This window comes from Chlorocebus sabaeus, chromosome 16 (assembly GCF_047675955.1).
Source record: "Chlorocebus sabaeus isolate Y175 chromosome 16, mChlSab1.0.hap1, whole genome shotgun sequence".
Lineage (NCBI taxonomy): Eukaryota > Metazoa > Chordata > Mammalia > Primates > Cercopithecidae > Chlorocebus > Chlorocebus sabaeus.
Window position 1 is genome coordinate 68153343 of NC_132919.1, and position 22613 is coordinate 68175955.

A 22613-nucleotide genomic window follows, 5' to 3' on the forward strand; every position below is an offset into this window, starting at 1 on the left:
ACAATGTTTCTTTAAAAGTCTCCATCTGCAAATCCCATTAGATGTGCATATAAGGTTTCTGATGATTAATAGTTGCCTGCTAGGGTTTTGGTTGGAGGGGATCTTGTGTGTGCGGGTTAACCCCTCCCTCTCCTCTCTCACATTTCACTTCAGAAATTTGTCACTCTCTCCCCACCGCAGGATTTAAAGTGTGTCCCAGCAGCCCTGGTCCAGCCCTCTGCAGGCATTTGCTCTGGGCTCCAGGACGAGCTCCTCCTCAGCTGGTGCTTCTGGGTTGGGACAGTGAAAATGTTTAGTGTCACTGGCGACAAATACACGTACAGGGGACCCCAGTAGGCAGGCTGGTGCATTGGAGGGGCAGGAGCAAGTCCAACATAGGTGTGTGCACACACATAGGAGTAGCTGGCCACATGTGTGTGTACCTTAAGGAGAGACTTTAGTTTTTTGTTTTTTTTTTTTTGGTTCCTGGGGTAAATTTTCTGTTGAACATTTTTCCCTCTTATTTAATTTTTTTCTTTTGCATTTTTAAAAATTTGAACATAAAAAGTATAAAGAATCAAATCTTTGAAAGGACTGAGGCGTGCAGCGGACAGCAGATGGATCCCCCGGCCAGCAGCTGCATGAGGAGCCTCCAGCCCCCAGCCCCTGTCTGGGGCTGCCTTCGAAACCCCCACTCAGAAGGCAATGGGGCCTCAGGGCTACCCCACTACCCGCCCACCCCGTTCTCCTTCCACCAGAAACCAGACTTCCCGGCGACAGCGACGGCAGCGTACCCCAACTTCTCAGCCTCCTGCCTGGCGGCCACCCCACACAGCCTGCCTCAGGAGGAACGCATCTTCACTGAGCAGCACCCTGCTTTCCCACAGTCCCCCAACTGGCACTTCCCTGTCTCAGAGGCCCGGCGCAGGCCCAACTCAGGCCTGGCAGGGGGTTCCAAGGAAACGGGGACCAGCAGCCTGGGCCTGGTGGACACCACAGGAGGCCCAGGCGAGGACTACGGGGTGTTTGGGAGCACTGCCAATGAGACAGAGAAGAAATCATCCAGGCGGAGAAAGGAGAGTTCAGGTAGGTGGCTCAGGAGCAGCTGATCATTCCTTTACTGTGTGACCTTGGGGAAGTTACTCACCCTCTCTGTGCCTAGGTGCTCTGTCCATGAATTTCTGTCCAGCCTATCCAAATGCAGGAGACTGGACCAGTTACCTTTGGGGTTTCTTCCACTGAGAGTTCTAGGATTCTCTGGTGATGGGGACCGTGTCTGTGTCCCAGCACTCCTGGGCCCCAGGAAGGGTGTCCCAGCGAGAGAATGAAACAGGATCCGCAAGGATTTGGAAGACACGTGAAATGGATCCTCTGGGTGCAGACTGGCGAGGACTGGTGAGGGGCTTTCCTGCATCAGGCTGCCATTGAGTCATGCTCCTCCCCACCATGCTTTGGCCAGCCCCAAGTGGTGCTAGAGCCACAGGGCTCGTTTACCAGGGAAGTCAGCTGAGATTCAGGCTCTGAGAGCTAAGACTGAAGCTGGGACCCTGGGTGGCCACCCACAGCCAAGACCCTATGTGTCCAGGAGCCTAGAGGCAGAGAAGCAGGCGCGCAGCTGGATAGGAGAGTCCAGGGGTGAGGGGGGGATGGAGAACTGAGGTTTGGGGTATCACCCTGTGGAGCTGGGCCATGTCCAGGCCAAGGGGACAACTTAGCATGCTGAGATCTGGCTGAGCCCCTGGGAAGGCAGCCTCGCAAGGAGCTGTGAGGGATGGGCAGCCTCCAGGAGAGTCAGGCAGCCAAGGGAATCCGTGCTGGAGTCCCAGAGGCTGGAGGATGAGGTTGGCCTATTTGTTAAGATTCCAGCTAAAACCCTTCTCTTCCCTAGGGTGGGGACCTGCTGTTTCCTCACCTCCCCACCAGGCCCTCCCTGGTTTCTCACGCTGCCTGTTCACCTTTTGTCTGGTTCCTCGTCCCGGCCTTGTTCAGAACAGGGCAGTGCCCAAGCCTCCTGCCCGCACTGCCCTGTTTTCCTCCTGACAGCTGCCCTCAGGGGCACGCCTGTCTGTCGGAGCCTGTAGAGGACCTTCCCATGGGGCTAAGAAGGACAGGCCAGAAAAGAAGGGCACCAATGAACAGGTGGGAATGCTTTGTGCTTTGCTTTATCAGCACAGCTTTCCCGAGTTTCTGCTCTTAGCCAAGCCCAGGAATGCTCTGAGTGAATAAAGGGGTCTTACCCAGAAAAGCTCAAGCTGAGAGGAAGAAGAGGCCGGCAGAGGTGTGTCAGCAGTGGGATGTGCCCTGATGGGGAGGCTTAAGGTGCCATGGGATACTGACGTCAGCTCTTTTGAGTCCCACGGGTTTGGGAGATAGGGACAGCAGGTTTTATTAGTATCTCGATTCTCTCAATCTGCAAAATGAAAGACTGAAAATTTATGAGGACACAGAAAGAATGGGGTCAAAATAGAGTGAGCAACTCATCTCCATTTGCCCAGGACTTTTCCAGTTTTAGCACTGAAAATCCTGTGTCCTGGGAAACCCCACGGTCCCAGGCAAACAGGAGAATTGGTCACCCTAGAAGTGAGCTCAAACCCCAGGCTTCAGGCCCCCGATGTCACACCCTTCAGTTGATTTCAATCCTCATTTTGAAATGATGTTTGGTTTCCCTGCTTGAAGAAGCCCCTCAGTGAGCTCACAATGGGTAATAGGAACCCTAGCAGCCCTTGCGGCTGCTAAATAGAAGGGCCCTTTAAACCTCCAGCCAGTTAGATCCCCATCCCGCAAACTAACTCATCCTACCCCAGGTAGGAAATGTGCTAAGGATGAGAAGGAACTCTCAGCGACTTGACTCTGAGCTGGGTTGAAGAGCTTTCCCCTTGGTGGCGGCACCCGGCACTGTGGCTCCTTCCTCTCTGCCACTTTCCAGGGAACTGAGAGCCAAGGGCACTGAAAAGGGATAGCAAAGCCAAGAGCCTGCTGGGCTCAGGCAGAATCTTCCAGCATTCCGAGTCTCAGCAAAACCCAAATGCACCAGCTCTCTTTTTGGCAAGTGACCGATGGCCCTGCAATGCAGAGAGAGCATTCACGCTAAGCAGCTGGCCACCCAGGAGTACAGGGACACCCTCTGCTGAACAGCCTGCACACTTCAGAGTCAGACTTTGGTGGAGGGAGGTTCCCATCCGCAGAGGCCCTGGGCTTCCCTAAGGGTCCCCTCGGGAGCACCAGCAGCAGGTGAGGCAGGGCCCAGAGAGCTGACTCTCACTCATCCCTCTGTGATTCCAGACAAACTCGCTGTTCAGCATGGAAATCTTTATTGCTCAGATGCTTGAGTCCTCCTTTGGAATTTAACTGAAGGGGAGGAAGGAGGCAAGAAATATCAGCTTCATAAGAGCCCAAAGAAGGGGGAAAGCGACCCAAGCCTCACGACCTACTTCAGGAATTTGGAATTTAGCTCAGAAAAGGCAAACCCACAGAGAGCTCCCCACCCAACCCTACCAATCCTGAGTCTGTAATCGGATCCTTTCTCTAAAATTGTGATATTTTGTTCATTATCAATTTTTGGCATTAATTTTGATTTTTACAAATATTGCCTTAAAATACATTTTGTTGTTGTTGAGATGGAGTCTCCATCTAACTCCCAGGCTGGAGTGTAGTGGTATAATCTCAGCTCACTGCAACCTCTGCCTCCTGGGTTCAAGCGATTCTCCTGCCTCAGCCTCCTGAGTAGCTGGGATTACAGGCGTGTGCCACCACTCCCGGCTAATTTTTGCATTTTTAGTAGAGTCGGGGTTTCACCATGTTGGTCAGGACGGTCTTCAACTCCTGACCTCGTGATCAGCCCGCCTCAGCCTCTTAAAGTGCTGGGATTACAGACATGAGCTACCGAGCCCAGCCTGCCTTAAAATATGATTGTTCTTGATTACAGAGGGTTTGGGAGTGCCCTTGCATTTGGGCCTCCCCAAGTCCAGGCTGAGTGGTCCCTGGAAGGTTAACTATCATTGATCAGAAACGTGTTTTCCATAGTTCTTCCTGGCCAGACAGACAGGCTACAGTGTCATCACGGCAACTTTTGGCTGCATGACTTTGGAAAAGTTCTTAACTTCTTCCAGCCTTTGTTTCCCTAGCTGTAAAATGGGAATATAGCAGTGGCACCTTCCATAGAGAGTCTCTCTGTGAAGGTTAGATGCAGTGATCCATGAGATTAACTCTGTGCCTGGCCCATACTGAGAGTTCAATAAATAGCAGCTGTGAATGGTATTAGGCCCATATTTCCTGAACCAGCCTTCAGAAGATAAGGTCTGACAAATATTTCTATATTTATGGGGATGGTGGAATTGAATATTTCAATTATGCTGTCTCAGAAATCCCTGAGTCTAGGGGACTTCTGGCAATCATTTTGGTCCAGTTGTCATCAGGAGCATGGAGCTCAGAGACCTGCTGGAGAGGTTGTGGGGTGAGTTGGGCCTGGCAAATGCACCCCATATTGAGAGGCTGAGAAGCCCCCAGAAATGGAAAGTTTGTTGCAAAAGGAACGTTCTCTGCTCTTCCTTCCTCCTCTGCCATCTCCTTCAACTGCTCCCTGCTCACTCCCAGTGGAATCTGGAGCTGATCTACTCAAAGAAATTATCAAGAAAGCAAGGGATGGCCCGGCACAGTGGCCTGAAATCCCAGCACTTTGAGAGGCTGAGCTGGGCGGATCACCTGAGGCCAGGAGTTCAAGACCGGCCTGGCCAACATGGTGAAACCCCATTCCTACTAAAAATACAAAAAAAAAAGAAAAAATTAGCCAGGCATGGTGGCAGGCACCTGTAATCCCCGCTACTTGGGAGGCTGAGGCAGGAAAATAGCTTGAACTCAGGAGGTGGAGGTTGCAGTGAGCAGAGATCATGCCACTGCACTTCATTCAGCTTGGGTGACAGAGCGGGACTCCATCTCAAAAAAAAAAGAAAGAAGGAAAGAAAGAAAGCAGGGTCCCTGGCCCTTGGCACTTCTTCACCCTGGAGACAAGCATGGTGTTATCTTACCCAAACCACTCCCAGCCCTAGGCCAATGGGGTTAAAGACCCCTGCTGGCAGGGACAGCTGTGAGGCCACTGTTGTTTTCCCCCAAACTGTCCTTGCTACTGTGGTTGTCTTTAATTTACGGGAATGAGAGATTTTGCGGTGGTTTCCTGATGGGGTTCAAGGGAAGGTTGCATGTGATTAGAGTGGCTACAGGTGAATTCGATCGCCCGCCTGGGAAAGCTGTGGTGCTAGAACTCAGCACTGCTCCCTCCTGCTCTCATGTCCTCACTCTGCTGAGACGTGCCTTTAATCAGATGTGATTTGTCTCATCCTTCTTCAGCTCCAACACGTGTGTTCCCAGCGCTGTCCTGCCCCAATTTCTCTTTGCAAGACCTGCTCTCTGCCTGCCCCCCGCCTAACCACAAATTTGCCTAAGGTATAAAACTCCACAAATAGGCCTCTCTCTCCTCTTCCCTCCTGATGCCTCTTTACCGGCCACCTCCCCACCCCAGTTCCCCTCCACTACCCCTGCCACGAAGTTACACCAGGGGACTGACCTTGCAAACACATCCTGCATTTTCTTCCCCCTCTCGGACTGTGCTCTGGTGGTTTCTCCTTGCTTAGAGTACCCTCCCCTTCCTCATACTTCTGCCTGTTGAAATCCTACTTAAAAATCACCAGCTCAAAAACAACCCCTTCCAATAATATTTTTATCCTTCTTTTTCAAATATTTATAGCCACACTTGTATATAACATGGTATCAAAGAAAGCTACAGTTAAGAAGTTTCAAAGTCTAGTATCTGCTAGAGTCTGTGTTGATTTTCTCACTTTAGCTTGCAGTTGTTTCATAAAGCAACTCTTCTGATGTTTCTTACCTGGGACATCTTATATTTGAAATCTCCTTTTTAAGAAATCGTGGTCAAATATACATAACATAAAAGTTACCGTCTTAACAGTTTTTAAGTGATACAGTACAGGAGTTGTGCAATCGATTTCTAGAACTTTTAATCTTGTAAAACTGAACCTCTATATCCATTAAACAACGCCCCTTTTTCCCTTCCCCCACCCCCTAGCAATCACCATTCTACTTTCTGTTTCGAAGCGTTTGACTATTTCAGATACCTTATATAAGTGAAATCATGCAATATTTGTCATTTTTGCGACTGGCTTATTTCACCTGGCATGATGTCCTCAAGTTTCATCCAGGTTGTAGCAAGTGACAGGATTTTCTTCTTCTTTTTTTTTTTTTTTTAGAAAGATGGGGCCTTGCTATGCTGCCCAGGCAGGTGATCAACTCTGGGCTTCTAGCAATCCTCCCACCGTGGCCTCCCAAAGTGTTGGAATTATAGGTGTGAACCACCACGCCTGACCTCCTCCTTTTTGAAGACAATAACATTCCATTGTATGGATATACCAAATTCCTTCCTTCCTTCCTTCCTTCCTTCCTTCCTTCCTTCCTTCCTTCCTTCCTTCCTTCCTTCCTTCCTTCCTTCCTTCCTTCCTTCCTTCCTTCCTTCCTTCCTTCCTTCCTTCCTTCCTTCCTTCCTTCCTTTCTTTCTTTCTTTCTCTCTCTTTCTCTCTCTCTCTCTCTCTTTCTTCCTTTCTTCGTTTCTTCCTTTCTTTCTTCCTCTCTCTCTCTCTCTCTTTCTCTCTTTCTTTCCCTCCCTCCCTCCCTCCCTCCCTTCCTTCCTTCCTTTCTTTCTTTCTTTTGAAACGGAGTCTCACTCTGTTGCCAGGCTGAGAGTGCAGTGGTGCGATCTCAGCTCACTGCAACCTCTGCCTCCCGTGTTCAAGTGATTCTCCTGCCTCAGCCTCCCAAGTTGCTGGGACTATAGGCGCATGCCACCATGCCCAGCTAGTTTTTGTATTTTTAGTAGACACGGGGTTTCACCATGTTGGCCAGGATGGCCTCAATCTCGTGACCTCCTGATCTGCCTGCCTCAGCCTCCCAAAGTGCTGGGATTACAGGCGTGAGCCACCGTGCTCGGCCACCCAATTTCCTTATCCATTCATCTGTTGATGAACATTTAGGTTGCTTCCACCTCTTGGCAATTGTGAATAATGCTGCAATGAACATGAGTGTGCAAATACCTCCTGGAGAGTGTATTTTCTTTCCCTTTCTTTTTTTGAGACCGAGTCTCGCTCTGTTGCCCAGGCTGGAGTGCAGTGGCGTGATCTCAGCTCACTGCAACCTCCGCCTCCCGTGTTCAAGTGATTCTCCTGCCTCAGCCTCCCGGGTAGCTGGGACTACAGGCACCTGCCACCATGCCTGGCTAATTTTTTGTATTTTCAGTAGAGACGGGGTTTCACCGTGTTACCCAGGATGGTCTTAATCTCCTGACCTCGTGATCCGCTGACCTCAGCCTCCCAAAGTGCTGGGATTACAGGCGTGAGTTACCACGCCCAGCCGGAGAGTGTCTTTTCAGTTCTTTTGAGTGTATACCCAGAAGGGAAATTGCTACATCATGTAGTAATCATATTTTTAGTTTTTCAAAAAAATATTTGTTATTAAAACAAAAAATAGAGACGGGGTCTCGCTACGTTGGCGAGATTGGTCTTGAACTCTTGGCTTCAAACAATCCTCCTGCCTCAGTCTCCCAAAGTGCTAGAATTACCGGTGTGAACCACTACACCTGGCCATATTTAAAATTTTTCCTTTTTCTTTTTCTTTTTTTTTTCTTCTTGAGACGGAGTCTCCCTCTGTCGCCCAGGCTGGAGTGCAGTGGCACGATCTCGGCTCACTGCAAGCTCCACCTCCCGGGTTCACGCCATTCTCCTGCCTCAGCCTCCCAAGTAGCTGGGACTACAGGCGCCTACCACCACGCCTGGCTAATTTTTTGCATTTTTAGTAGAGACGGGGTTTCACTGTGTTAGCCAGGATGGTCTCGATCTCCTGACCTCGTGATCCACCCGCCTCGGCCTCCCAAAGTGCTGGGATTACAGGCGTGAGCCACCGCGCCCGGCCTTTCTTTTTTTTGAGACGGAGTCTTGCTGTCGCTCCAGCTGGAGTGCAATGGCGCACGATCACGGCTCACTGCAACGTCTGCCTCCTGGGTTCAAGTGATTATCTTGCCACAGCCTCCCAAGCAGCTGGGATTACAGGCGTGCACCACCATGCCTGGCTAATGTTTGTATTTTTAGTAGAGAGGGGTTTTACCATGTTGGCCAGGCTGGTCTCGAACTCCTGACCTCAGGAGATCTGCTCACCTTGGCCTCCCAAAGTGCTGGGATTACAGGTATGGGCCCCTAATCTCCTCTTCTTATAAGGACATCAGGCAGATTGGATTGGGACCCACCCCAACAGCCTCATTTTAACTTAATCCCCTCTTTAAAGGCCCTGTGTCCAAATACAGACACATTCTAAGGTACTGGGGTTAGGGCTTCAACATAGGAATTGGGGAGGGAAGCACAATTCAGTCCATACAGGGACTGTATGGGGACAGGAACAAGGGACAAGGTTCAAGCTGTGGCACAGACCTTTCAGTTGAAAACCCCCTTAGTGAAAGCAGTACCTCAGATGTGTGCCCGACCCCAGAGCTTTCCTAGCTCAGGGTCCTGTCAGCTGGTAGAGATTTTCCACTGAGACAGGAAGTTGTTTCTAGCCACAAGCAGATCCCTGAATTCCTATCTTACACCAACAAGTACAGACATAAAAAGTGGAGGCAGTTGGCCAGGCACGGTGGCTCACACCTGTAATCCCAGCACTTTGGGAGGCCGAGGTGGAAGGATCACGAGCTCAAGAGATCAAAACCATCCTGGCCAAAATGGTGAAACCCTGTCTTTACTAAAAATACAAAAATTAACTGGTCGTGGTGGCATGTGCCTGTAGTCCCAGCTACTTGGGAAGCTGAGGCAGGAGAATCACTTGAACCTGGGAGGTGGAGGTTGCAGTGAGCCAGGATCGCGCCATTGCACTCCAGCCTGGGTGACAGAGCCAGACTCCATCTCAAAAAAGAAAAAAAACTTGGAGGCAGTTTTAGGAGTGAATCTCTAAAGAAGGGGGATGTTTGACAGAGGAAGGGAGAAAAGAGGCAAATGGGGCCGGGTGCGATGGCTCATGCCTGTAATCCCGGCTCTTTGGGAGGTTGAGGTGGGTGGATCACTTGAGGTTCAGGAGTTTGAGACCCGCCTGACCAACATGGTGAAACCCTGTCTCTACTGAAAATACAAAAATTAGCCGGGCATGGTGGCTCACGCCTGTAGTCCCAGCTACTCACGAGGCTGAGGCAGGAGAATGGAGTAAACCTGGGAGGCGGAGCTTGCAGTGAGCCGAGATCACACTACTGCACTCCAGCCTGGGCCACAGAGTGAGACTCCGTCTCAAAAAAAAAAAAAAAAAAAAGAAAAGAAAAGAATGCAATGGTAGAGATGAGAATGAAATAAATGAACAACCCCAATAAGTGTCACCTGGGTCACCAGAGTGATGCCAAGTCCCATACAAGTGACCTCATGCCCACGCTCACCCCCTTGGTGGGCCACACGGCACAGTAATAGGAGGAAGGGTGGTCAGAGACTAAGGTCAAGTGCATTAACCAGGTAGCCCTGGTTCAGGTCCCTGATCCACAACTTCCTGGCTGTGTGGACGTGGGTAAATCCTAACCCTCCCTGAGTCCCAGTCTCCTCTGAGGAATGAGGATAGCAGTACCTACTTCATAAGGTAGGTGGCTGTGGGACTAAATGACATCAGAGATACAGAGTCCACAGCCAACACTTGGTAACCCCTAGGTCCAGTTTTCCCAAACCTGCAAATGAGCACTCCTCTCTCTTTAAAGTCCTCCCCTGATGCTAGCTGGCTGCACCAGGTTTCCCACGTTCAAAGACAGGCCAGAGTATCCCGAGCTCTGCTGGAGTCTTTGCCCCCTCCCGTCAGCCAGGCCTGCCTGATACTGATGATGCTACTGGCCTAGGGTTGTGGCAGTGCTGGGTGAGGTGTGGTTTGAGGGGTGCACAGCTGCAGCAGCCCCTTTTGTCCCGAGTCCATATCCAGAACCCCCAGTGAGGAAGAAGTCTTATGGTCCAGAGTGGCCAGCGTGGGAGGGGAGACAGCAATTCCACACTCAGCCAGTATCCCTCTGATCCCCGGCCTCTTGGTTAGAGCTCCTGACCTCCTCTTCTGACAAGCAAAGAAAGCTCAGAGCCCAAAGCAGGACTCAGGCCTTGGCCACCATCTGAACTCAGAGGCTCCAGCACAAATCCCATGCCTGGGCTTGCTCAGGCCCCTGATTAGGTACAGTCGGAAGCTCTGGAGAAAGTCCATTTCTGCTGAGGCAGCAGGATCCTGACCAACATCGAAGAGAGAAAGGTCCAGTGAGCCCGTGAGCTGTAAGAAGGTCAGCCCAGGAGTTGCCTCAGCTCTGCTCCGCCACTCTCCCATGCTAGGGACTCAGGAGTCCTGCCCACTCACCTATTTCTCTGGCTTGAATAAATCAGGGGCACTTGGGCCCAGGGAGGGGGGATAACTCAGAGGCAGAGAATCCTTTCTGCCTGAGAGGCAGGACTCACAGCCCCTGCAGACCTCCAGAACTGGCCCTTTTCCCCAACTCCCTGTCTGCCCATAACTTGGGCTTCTCACCCAGTTTGGTTCGCTGGCCTCTGGCCAGGACCCACCCCCATCCTTTTCAGGTTTTTTTTTTGCATGCAAAGGTAGAGGAACAGTGTGAGCAGTGGGCCTGGGTCTCAAGCCCACACTTCCTTTGGTGACAGCTGAGGGTGACATATGGAACTTATAAACATAAACAAAACCCAGAACTACCGATGCCTCTCCCCATCCCCTCCTGAAACCTCCCCATCCCCTCCTGAAACCGCCCCATCCCCTCCTGAAACCTCCCCATCCCCTCCTGAAACCTCCCCATCCCCTCCTGAAACCTCCCCATCCCCTCTTGAAACCTCCCCATCCCCTCTTGAAACCTCCCCATCCCCTCTTGAAACCCTCACCAACCCACCCCACCTGGGACTCTCAGCAAAGACTATAGCACCAGGGTTTTTTTGCTTTTTTTTTTTTCTTTTTTTGACGGAGTCTCACTCTGTCACCCAGGCTGGAGTGCAGTGGCATGATCTTGGCTCACTACAAGCTCTGCCTCCTGGGTTCATACCATTCTCCTGCCTCACCTTCCCAAGTAGCTGGGACTACAGGCACCCGCCACCACGCCCAGCAAATTTTTTGTATTTTTAGTGGAGATGGGGTTTCACCGTATTAGCCAGGATGGTCTCGATCTCCTGACTTCATGATCCATCCGCCTCAGCCTCCCAAAGTGCTGGGATTACAGGCGTGAGCCACTGCACCCAGCCAGCGTTAGGCATTTTCGTTCCAGAAGAACCTGCCTCTCTCCCATGAAACATCCCCTGAATTCCCTGGCCCCACTCCTGGGCTCCTCAGAGAGGCTGGGAGCCCTGCCCATGTCTCTTTAGGCACCTACAGGAGAGGAAAAGGGCCTGGACACTGGGGTGGGGCAGGGCTCAGTGAGAAAGTCAGGCCAACCCCAGGAAGCCAGGGAGATCCTGGATGTGAACATCCAAGCAGTCTTGGGCTGGCTCCATCCAAGTCTTGTCTATTTCCATGGACTTTGACTGCTCCTTCTGAGGTTGAAAGTAGGAGAGCTTACGAGGACATCAAAGTGTCTATGCTGTGACAGTGCAGGAAACTACAGACACCATTTTCAGAGGATTTGCCAAGGTTTCACCTACTGATATCATGCTCCAAATATTCCCTTCTTCTTCCCTCTCTGGGGAGTCCCAGGGAGACAGATCTGAACCCAGACCCAGACAATGTCCCTAGGATAGGCACAGCTTCCATACTCATCCTCTCCCGAGGGCAGTGTGACACGAGGCTATAGCCCTAGACTGGTCTCAGGGGCCTTGGGCAAGTCATTTAGTCTCTGAGTCTTAATTGCTCGTATGTTCAATGGGCTAATGTGTACCTTACCTACCTAATGGAATAATTAAGAGGGTACAATAGGAGACAGCCCAATAGGGTGGAAACAGCTTCCTATCAAGAAAATCTGGGTTCTAGGCCCAATTCTTCCCCCAACTTGCTGTGTGTCCTTACATGAGTTCCTTACCTTCTCTAGGCTCACCTATAAAATGAAAAGGTGACATTGATCATCTCTAAGTCCCTCCCACCTCTACTTTCTATGATTCTGTAGTATCTGTGAAAGCCTAAAAGAAGTTCTCTTTGGAGGAAAGAAATCCCTTGTCAACTGCACAGTGCTATTTGAATATGAGGCATTTGGCCTCCTGTCTGGTTTGGATATGAATTTATGTAAATCAGTGCCCTCAGAGTTGGACTGTAGAGTACAGAACTCCAGAAAGGCATGTTCCACTGGGTCTGTCTGAACCTCCCCGTAGCTCTGATAAAGCTGTCTGCTCACTCTAGGAAGGCCTGCCAAATGTGGCAGCTACGTATGAAATAATTTGCCGTGGATGGTGTGGAAGCTCATGGTGGAAACTGCAATCACACATACACTGTTTGCATTTCTCTGGGCAGTTGACTGTTCCCTCACAGCCCTGCTCCAGCAGAGGGTGAGGGTCACACAGGGGCTGGGGCAGGGCAGTTCCTCCCTAACCACAGAGGCAGCCCACTGAGGGCCAGCATCCTCCCTCCGCAATCCTGGAAGAGGCAGCTGTGGCCCCCAAGAGAGAAGCAGTGCGGGAGGAGTGATGTGAATTGCCATGTGACACATCTAGGTGTTGTGCCTGGAATCGTGGGACTCCGAAGGCTGCAGCAATAGTGGCCTAGGCTGGGTGCAGTGGCTCATGCCTGTCATCTCAGCACTCTGGGAGGCTGAGGCGGGTGGATCACCTGAGGTCAAGAGTTCAAGACCAGCCTGGCCAACATGGCGAAACTCCATCTCTACTAAAAATACAAAAATTACCCTGGCATGGTGGCAGGCGCCCATAATCCCAGCTACTCTGGAGGCTGAGGCAGGAGAATCGCTTGAACCCAGGAGGTAGAAGTTGTGGTGAGCCGAGATCATGCCATTGTACTCCAGCCTGGGTGACCAGAGTGAGACTCAGTGAAAGAAGAAAGAAGAAGAAGGAAGAAGAAAAGAAAAGAAGAAGAAGGAAAAAGAAGCAGCAGCAGCTGAAAGGCCAGACATTTAAAAGATAACCCTTTCACACAGGTCTGGAGATGTGGTGCCTTAAGGAGCATAGTGCTCTAACTCTGCCCATGGGTCATGTCAGATATAATCTCCAGTAGAACTCCTTCTGATGGTTCTCATGAACAGAGCCTCAATGACATGCCAGGCACTGCGCTAGGTGTTAACGCCTGCTATCCAGCTCATGTTACTTCTCAGCCTGATAAGCACAGCAGGTGTAGCTGTTCTTGCTTTGCAAATGAGGAAATTGAAGCTCTAGGAACCTAAAGGACTTGCCCAAGGTCCAAAAGCTCTTCCTCAGTGCCTCACTCACCTACGAGTGCTAAGGCCCAGGTTCACCAACAGGTCCTCCGACACTTCTGCATATATAACTTCCCTCCACACAGCTCCAGGCAGGGCAAGAGAAACGGCCCAGCAGAGCCCTGATTGTTGAGCCACGGGAAGGCTGGGGAGGGCTTTGGGACAGAGCATACAGTAAGACCTCAGATCTGACCGAAGGAAGGAACTAGGAGCTGAGACAAGAATATGTGAAGCTGGAAGAGCCTCAGACTTCATCAAGGCTAGGGGTTCCCAACAGAAGAAAGAGTAGGGAGTGTAGGGCATCAGGGCTTATGTCCTGGGAAGGAACTCTGACACCAGCTCCCTGGCCAAAATAGAATCCAGTCCAATCCCATACTTCTCCACATGGGGAAACTGAGACCCACAGAGGCGAGGAAGGCTCCCTAACAAAGCTGTACTATCCTACTATCCTGGGAACAGACCATCCTGGGAAGCATGAGTTACTTTCCTTCTTTTTTTTTTTTTTTTTGAGACGGAGTCTCACTCTATTGCCCAGGCTGGAGTGTAGTGGCATGATCTCGGCTCACTGCAAGCTCCGCCTCCCAGGTTCATGCCATTCTCCTGCCTCAGCCTCCTGAGTAGCTGGGACTACAGGCGCCCACCGCCATGCCCAGCTAATTTTTTGTATTTTTAGTAGAGACGGAGTTTCACAGTGTTAGCCAGGATGGTCTCTATCTCCTGACCTTGTGATCCGCCCGCCTCGGCCTCCCAAAGTGCTGGGATTCCAAGTGTGAGCCACCACGCCTGGCCTAGCAAGAGTTACTTTCATGTGGAGGGTGCACAGGAACTGTGCCCATGAGCAGGGTGACCGAACAGCTCCCAGAAACTGCATGCAAGTGCTCTTAGTGTTTCCATCTTGATGAATATGTTGCAATTTGTAATACTGTTGCAGAACAAAGAGAGCCATAACTTCCACTTCAACTTTCATAGCTTGCTTCCCATACTTCTGGTCCCTTCATCATTTCCAACAGTGGTGAACATTGATACCACTCTGGGAAGCTGACAAGGGACAATCGCTCTCCCAGAGCCAATATCCATCCCACCCACCGTTAGTAGGTATTGCCCCCAGGTTCACACAGGGGGTTAGCTGAGACCCTCAGTTCCCACCCTGGCTGCTTCTTCCTGTTTCCTCTGCCCCAGAGGCTAAATCAGGACAATGACAGACAGGAAAGGAGAGGTGGCCAGGAATGGGGCATAGCTTGGCTGGCAGTGGTCAGCTGCCCTGCCCACACAACCAGGCCAAGACCAGCTCCAAAAGGGTCCTCTCCTGCTTTTCCCTTTTCTCTCTAGGGAGGACTATGTGCAGAACTGGAGCAGGGAAAGTTTTGGGGGACACCATGGGGCACCTGTACACACCTAAGCAGACCTTGGAGGCTTGTAGGTGTGGGTAGCAAACAGGAAGTGCCCCCAGGACCTCTGGAAGTGGTGACAAGCTGAGCAGCCATGGTCCAGCTCCAGGCCCCAACCTGGGCCAGCCAGCCAGGAGACAGTGGAGAGCCTTGCCTCTAATCAGATGGATCTGGGTTCAAATCTCCCTTCTGTCACCTAAAAGCTGCCAGGCACACTGGGCAAGTTCCTGGGCCTGTCTGAGGCTGCCTCCTCTGTATAACAGGATGATTCAGCAAATACTTAGCAAGTACTTTTTCCTCTTCTCTCTAGGAGAATTATGTGCAGAACTGGTTGGGGGCGGGGTGGGGGGGCAGTTGTGCCAGATACAGAAGTAACTATGGCTAGACGCTAGAGTGAGAAAAAGTGTTTCCCTGGGAGACAGCTATTAATCAAATTATCACACAAACCCAGGTAAGAGTGCTAAAAGGGGTAAGAACAGTATTCACTCATAGGCTGCCATGTGGTGAGGTTAAAGCTGCGGATGCCTCTGGGCACACTCAGAAGCCTTCAAGAAGTGCAGCTGTTTCTATCCCAGCCCTTCAGTGTCATCTCGTGGAGCTGATAAATTGGAGAATGTATTTGTCTAGCATTTTTAGTTTTTTGTTTTTTTTTTTTTTGAGAGGGAGTTTTGTTCTTGTTGCCCAGACTGGAGAGCAATGGTGCAATCTCGGCTCACTGCAACCTCCGGCTTCCAGGTTCTAGCGATTCTCCTGCCTCAGCCTCCCAAGTAGCTGGGATTACAGGCATGTGCCACCACGCCGGGCTAATTTTTTTGTTTGTTTGTATTTTTAGTAGAGACGGTGTTTCTCTGTGTTGGTCAGGCTGGTCGCGAACTCCCGACCTCAGGTGATCCGCGCGCCTCGGCTTCCCAAAGTGCTGGGATTACAGGCGTGAGCCACGGCGCCTGGCTCTTTTTTTTTTTTTTTTTTAAGACAGATTCTCACTCTGTCACCCAGGCTGGAGTGCAGTGGCGCCATCTTGGCTCACTGCAACCTCCGCCTTCCGGGTTCAAGTGATTCTCCTGCCTCAGCCTCCAGAGTAGTCGGGATTACAGGCGCCCGTCACCACGCCCGGCTAATTTTTGTATTTTTAGTAGAGACGGGGTTTCACCATGTTGCCCAGGCTGGTCTTGAACTCCTGACCTCAGGTGATCCGCCTGCCTCAGCCTCCCAAAATGCTTGGATTACAGGCGTGAGCCACAGTGCCTGGCCACTTTTCAATTTTAATATCATTTTGCACACACATATTAACTCGTTCAGTCTTCTAATAACCCTAGGAGGTAGGTGAAATTGGTTTCCTCAATTTCTTAATGAGGAGACCGACACCCAGAGAGGTTAAGTGATTTCCTCAAAGTCTTCAGCATGGAGATTCAGGATTCAAGCCTCTGAGCAAGTCCTCTGGGCCATCCACTCCCCGCAACCGTGGAAAGGAAGGGCTGGGAAACACTGAGCCTCGGGACAGGAGGAGATTGGGAAACCAGTCCCCGACCGCGCCCGTCGTCTAAGCCCGGGTTTCCTGCCTCTCTCCGGGCCCGCGGGCCGGGCTGTGCTACAGGAAGCCCGTCATCCGCTCGTGAACGACCCTCCCGGGCCTGCTGCCAGGAGGGGGCGCGGGACTGGCGGCGGCCAAGACCGGAGGGCTCCTCGGGGACCCCGGCCTGGGGCTGCGCGTCCTTGCCTCCAGCCCACGCTCCCGCTTCCGGGGGGGTCTGGACCTGCCTTCTCCGGCCTGGAGCTAGAGGCCGCCGGGCAGGCAGCCCGCGCCAGGAACTCGGCCCCCTGCCCTGCTTCCCGGGCGCGCCCCGCGGGCGGCCAACCCGGTTCGGACGCGGACCCCCGGGCCAGGGCGCCAAGACACCCCTGACCCGGGCACCGGGACTATCAGGCCCCTCCCCCGCTTTCTCGGGTTCCCGGAACGGCGGCACCCACTCCCCTTCCATCCCTCGGCGGGGGCCGGGGACGCGCAACGCGAGGTGGGCCGGGCCAAGTGCCCAAATCACTTTACCGCGCGCCTACTGCTAGAGAGCCGCCCAGCCCGAGGCAGACGGGCGCGGAGGCGGAGGACGCGGAAACTGAAATACAAAGGGATTGAGTGGAAAGCAATAGAGGGAGGTGCTGGGAGGGGAACCAGCTAGGCTCAAAGCTCCAAAGCGGATCGCCGGGTTAATGTGGGGTTTCTGCCTCGCCACCCACTCCCAATGCAGCTGCTTAGCCGACTGCGTAGGCGGCTTCTCTGCATTACACTAGCTGCATTACCCCAGCCCAGCCGCCCAGGTAGCTTAGACCCGGCCTCTGAAAACACCGGATCCCTCCTTCCAACACTCTTCGCCAGCAAGGCAGAGATGGGTCTTTCAGGGAGCAGGAAGTTGGGGCGCAGGTTTCGGTAAAGCACCTCACTCGGAGCCACGGTCTCCGTGTCTATAAAATGACAATGGGCCGGGCGCGGTGGCTTACGCCTGTAATCCCAGCATTTTGGGAGGCCGAGGTGGGCGGATCACGAGGTCAGGAGATAGACACCATCCTAGCTAACACGGTGAAACCCCGTCTCTACTAAAAATACAAAACAAACAAACAAACAAAAAATTAGCTGGGCGTGGTGGCAAGCACCTGTAGTCCCAGCTACTCGGGAGGCTGAGGCAGGAGTATGACGTGAACCCGGGAGGCGGAGATTGCAGTGAGCCGAGCGAGACTCCGTCTCAAAAACAAAAGAAAAAGGAGGACAATAAAGCGAACGACTTTTAAATGTTAAAGCCGCGCACGCATGGCTCCTGCAGCCATTCCCTGGCCATGTGGCATGCATCGCGAGTTAATTGTGTAGGTGTGTGGTCTTCTTCCCACCTCCTCTCCACCCACCACCTCAATTGATTAAAGTGAAGGCAGAGCTGCCTCCCACCCGTCTGCTCAAGAGATAACCATGCAACCCCTTTTATTTGTTCAGGACTTTATCATTTGTAAGCCCTTCCTATATATTTTATTTTTCCCAAGACGGAGCCTTGCTCTGTCGCCCAGGCTGGAGTGCAATGGCGTGATCTCGGCTCACTGCAGCCTCCGCCTCCTGGGTTCAAGCGATTCTCCTGCCTCAGCCTCCCAAGAAGCTGGGATTACAGGCGTGTGCCACCATGCCCAGTTAACTTTTTGTGTTTTTAGTAGAGACGGGGTTTCACCATGTTGACCAGGCTGGTCTCGAACTCCTGACCTCGTGATCCGCCCATCTTGGCCTCCCAAAGTGCTAGGATTACAAGTGTGAGCCACCGCGCCCGGCCCCTACATATTTTTCATTTGAACAATATGTGTGTGTCAAATCGCCTGAATTTGATTCTTGTCTCCCACACCCCCTGGCTGAATAAACTTGGACAATTTGCTTAACTTCTCTGTGTTCATTTTCTGGTCCATAGTGAGACTAATACTAGAACCACTTGGTTGGGCTATTGAGAATTAAGAGGCTAATATATGTCAGGTACAGCACCTGGCACAGAGTGTGTTCCCTGACCCTGTTGGCAGTTATGACTGAGCCCCACTGAATCTAACATGCAGCCTCCCTCAGAGGGGTCCAGATGGTTTTCCAGATTTGGCCCTCTGGGGCAGATTCCGATTCGGTAGGTAGGTATGGGGCAGGCCTGAGATCCTTCAGATCTGAACAGCTCCCTGGTGCTGCTGATGCTGCTGGCACCCAGGCACTCCTTTGAGTGATGAGGTCTTAGAGCAGCGGACTTGAACAGCACCAGAGGCATCTGGAGGGTCTGCAAAAACAGACTGTTGAGCGCCATCCCCAGAGTTTCTGACTTAGTAGATCTGGAGTGAGAGTAGGATTTGCATTCCTAACAATCTCTCAAGTAATGCTGATGCTGCTGATCTGAGGACCATAGTTTGAGGCTTTGTTTTAGAGCATCTCACCCCTCAAGCCTATGACCACAAGTAATGTCATACTGGGGGGTGGGCTAGGGAGTAGAGATCATTAAACAGCCAAGAGTAGCTTCTTGTGCTTTGGAAATAAAAGAAAGTTCCGGGAGGAGGGGCGGGGGACAGCCAAAAAAAAAAAAAAAAAATCTTCCCAGTTCTAATATGGGTAAGACACCAGAAGGAATAAAAAGAACAGTATAGCTTTTTTCTCAGCATCCTGTAAAATTAAGGGAGACTGGGAAAGACTGCCTAGTTGCTCAAGGGCAAAAGAAAGGGAATGGAATCTCCTTCAGCCCATGTCTTCCTGTTTTGGGGTCCTCTCTCCCCAGACAACCAAGAGAACAGAGGGAAGCCGGAGGGCAGCAGCAAGGCCCGCAAGGAGAGGACGGCCTTCACCAAGGAGCAGCTGCGAGAGCTGGAGGCGGAATTTGCCCATCATAACTACCTGACTCGGCTCCGCAGATACGAGATCGCGGTAAACCTGGACCTCTCTGAGCGCCAGGTGCGCCCCCAGCGGCCCCTCCTCTTATTTGCTCTCCCATCTCCCTCCCTTCCCTCCTTTCCCACCACCACTCCCTTCACCTTCTTTTTCTTCCTCCAGCCAGTCCAGTGGTTTTCAACTGTGGTCGTACCTGAGAATAGCCTGGGGAGTTTTGGGTTTTTTTGTTTTTTGTTTTTTGTCTTTTGAGACGGAGTCTCGGAGTCTCGCTCTGTCACCCAGGCTGGAGTGCAGTGGTGCGTTCTCAGCTCACTGTAACCTCCACCTCCTGGCTTCAAGAAATTCTCCTGCCTTAGCCTCCTGAGTAGCTGGGACTACTGGCATGTGCCATCACACCTGGCTAATTTTTGTCTTTTTTTTTTAGTAGAGGTGGGGTTTCACAATGTTAACCAGGATGGTCTCAAACTCCTGACCTCAGGTGATCCGCCCTCCTCGGCCTCCTAAAGTGCTGGGATTACAGGCGTGAGCCACCATGCCCAACCCCTGGGGAGATTTTAATAGTGCTGATGTCTGGGCTGTACCCCTAGGGATGATTTTAATTGGCCTGGGATGGGATACAGGCCTCAGAATTTTTCAAAGGCCCCCTAGGTGATTCTCATATGCAGCTAGGTTGGGAGCTCTGGTCTGGCTATTCCCAAACTTGAGTATATGTTGGAATCCTCTAAGGCACTTGTTCAAAATATGGATTCCGGAGGTCTGGAGAGAGATTTTACCATAATGAGTGGGCCTGAGAATCTGTATTTCTAGTACGTTCTCTAGGCGATCTGGATATGCAGCTGGTTCCTGGGCACACTTTGAGAAAACCTTCCCTGGCCCTTTGTTTTGGACTTTCCCTTCAGCCACCCCACACCCCCACACCCCCACACCCAGGCTCTGATATGGAATAATAGTAATAATAACAGTAATATTTGATAGCAGATTTCAGTTGATAGAGCACTCTGCTAGAGGGCTGGATTTTGAATCAGAAGACTTAGATTCAAGTCCTGCCTCTATCACTTATTCTAGCCCTGGGACCTCTGGGTCTCTATCTGTAAAATGGGATCATAATCCTGCAGGTAATACTCAAGCTCAGATGAGAAAATGTGCTGACCAGAGCTATCTAAACCAAAAAGTTCTCTATAAATGTGCCTAAGGATAAGGCTGATGACCTCTGCTCCCAGACCCTTGGGGAATGGAGGCAGGGCGCAGGGGGACCTGGCACAGGCGGGGCAGGGCATGTGAAGAGGGTGGGGCCAATGCAGAGTGCTTTTAGAACATGTTCCCCTGTCTGGGGCTTTATCCCAAGACACAAGACAGACCTCTGGGCAGATTGGTGTGTCCTCTCTTTGGTCTTAGTTCCTGGGGCGTTTGAGGGAGTAGAGAGTGGTAAGTGATGGTTTCAAGCTGGGGTCCCTGGAGTTACACCCTGGCTAGCCTGAGCATTGACATGGGGAGGAGGTCACACCAGCCCTGGAGTGCCCAGGCTCCTTTGCTTCCTCCCCTAGGTCAAAGTGTGGTTCCAGAACCGAAGGATGAAGTGGAAGCGTGTGAAGGGAGGTCAGCCCATCTCCCCCAATGGGCAGGACCCCGAGGATGGGGACTCTGCAGCCTCTCCAAGTTCAGAGTGAGATTCTTCGTGGAGGAAAAATGACTAAGGACTGAGCCCCCTACCCAACTACCCCCACCCCAATCCCACCTTTACCCTCTTCCTTCCCCAGCCAGGGCAGCCTCTCCACATCTTTCACTGACTCTTGGATATGAAACTGCCCAGCATTCCTGGGAGTCTTAGAGTTGTCCAGGAAGTTCTATCCAACCTCTTAGCAGCCTCTTCCCTAGGGCCTTTGCTCCCACACTCTCATGGAATCAGACAGAGATCCTACCAGGCCAGATGAATCTGGAAACAGCTTCAGAGACACTGCTTCTCAGGGTCTCTTGGCTGCCACCCATGCCTCCTCCTACTGCTGTTCTCCTGTGTCAGCCAGGCCTCCTTCTGGTCTGGACACCACCTGGCCTGGTGGGAGAGACGCTTTGGAACCAGCTGGCGACTTGGATAGTAAATGCTTCAAAAGGAAGGAAATGACGGAGACACACGCCCTTGCCCACCTTCCTCTATGGGCTGTACATCTGAGGCTTTGGGGCCCCTTAGTTGTCCCCAAACCCCAAGAAAAATCAGAATGTGGAGAGTCAAGGACAGCAACTCAGCTGCTGCAAGCCAGAAACCCATCCCTATCTCTAAATTTGTTGGCTAAGTGGGGACACTTCTAAGCACTGACTAGAGAAGACAGAAAAATAGCCTCATGTAGGTTTCTGTGTCCCCATATAGGCCCGTCCACACAGGCTTGACTGGGTGGACAAGAATGAACCTATGACAGCACCTGCTGCTTCAAAATCAAAATCAATTTAGGGATATAGCAGGGGCTGTTGGGCTGTGCTCCAGAGAAAAGGAGCAGCTACTCCCTTTAAATCCACGATTTGTGGATTGAAAACCTCTCCAGATGCCCAGTTGCTGGGCTTAACAACTATGGGCTGGAAACAACGTAGAGGCTGAAAAGTGTCCCCTACATTATGGAGGGGAGGGGAGATAATAAGGAAGGCTCGGATGAGGGCCTGGAGATGCGGAACCCTGGCGTAGAAGGTTCTCTAGCTACAGTGTCCTGTGACTGCAAAAGGGGACAAGAAAATCCCTCTTCCTCCATGGCATGGATTTACGCTCTTGCTGTGTGTTCTACAAATGCTGTTATTGTGGGAGGAAATGCTAGGTTTTTGTGTGTGGACTGCCCAGACCTCAGCCAGGTCTTCTGGAGATGCCACTTGAGGACTGCGGCCAAAGAGCATGAGGGACTGAAGCCCTGGCTGCCTCAGCGCTCTGTCTCCCAACACCAGCTGGTGTTGCAGAGGGAGGTCAACGCGAGTTTGGATCTCTTGTACGCAGATGTAATCATTCACATGTAACCCCACCTCTCCACCCCAAAAAGGGCAAGAGCTGTGGAAAATGATTGCCAAATGAGATGGCTGGTTAGAGCATGATTTTTTCTAAAGCATACTTCATATATTTTCTTAAGATTACATCAAACTAATTGTGCAAGGTCAATTCACTTTGTAAGAAAACTCTTGGAGAAATAAAGTCAATAAAAAGCAAAGTTCCCAGGCCTTTTTCTTTGCAGAGCGAACAACCACAGCTCTTGTGTGCAACCTTCTGATTGACCAGACAATGTCTAGAAGCAAGAGAAAACGGGAAGAAATGATCTAGACAGAGCTGTCCCCCTTTAGTTTTTCAAAAGGTAGGTACCAAATATAATTGTTGCCAAAAATTTTTTTTTTCTCCCATGCAAATGCATGGTCTTCATTTCTCATTGTAAAAGTTTAGCTTTCAGTTTCCCTAAACTATGACCTATCAAATAGTCAATGTTTTGTAAACAAAAGATGAACT

The 22613-nt window shown here is 51.4% G+C and overlaps 1 protein-coding gene across 3 annotated transcripts; it reads left to right on the forward strand.

The window, feature by feature from the left end:
- The first annotated feature begins 211 nt into the window (after positions 1–211).
- On the forward strand, positions 212–22323 carry MEOX1 (mesenchyme homeobox 1). Of its 3 annotated transcripts, XM_008012519.3 has the most exons (3): positions 212–1065; positions 19035–19207; positions 20689–22301. In XM_008012519.3, the coding sequence occupies exons 1-3, from the start codon at positions 597–599 to the stop codon at positions 20809–20811; spliced, it is 765 nt and encodes a 254-aa protein (XP_008010710.3). In that variant the 5' UTR covers positions 212–596; the 3' UTR covers positions 20812–22301. The 3 variants fall into 3 exon arrangements, with proteins under 3 accessions (XP_008010710.3, XP_072861678.1, XP_008010711.3); XM_073005577.1 differs by lacking the exon at positions 20689–22301 and having other exon boundaries at positions 19035–19700; XM_008012520.3 differs by lacking the exon at positions 19035–19207 and having other exon boundaries at positions 237–1065; positions 20689–22323.
- Positions 22324–22613: the final 290 nt, after the last annotated feature.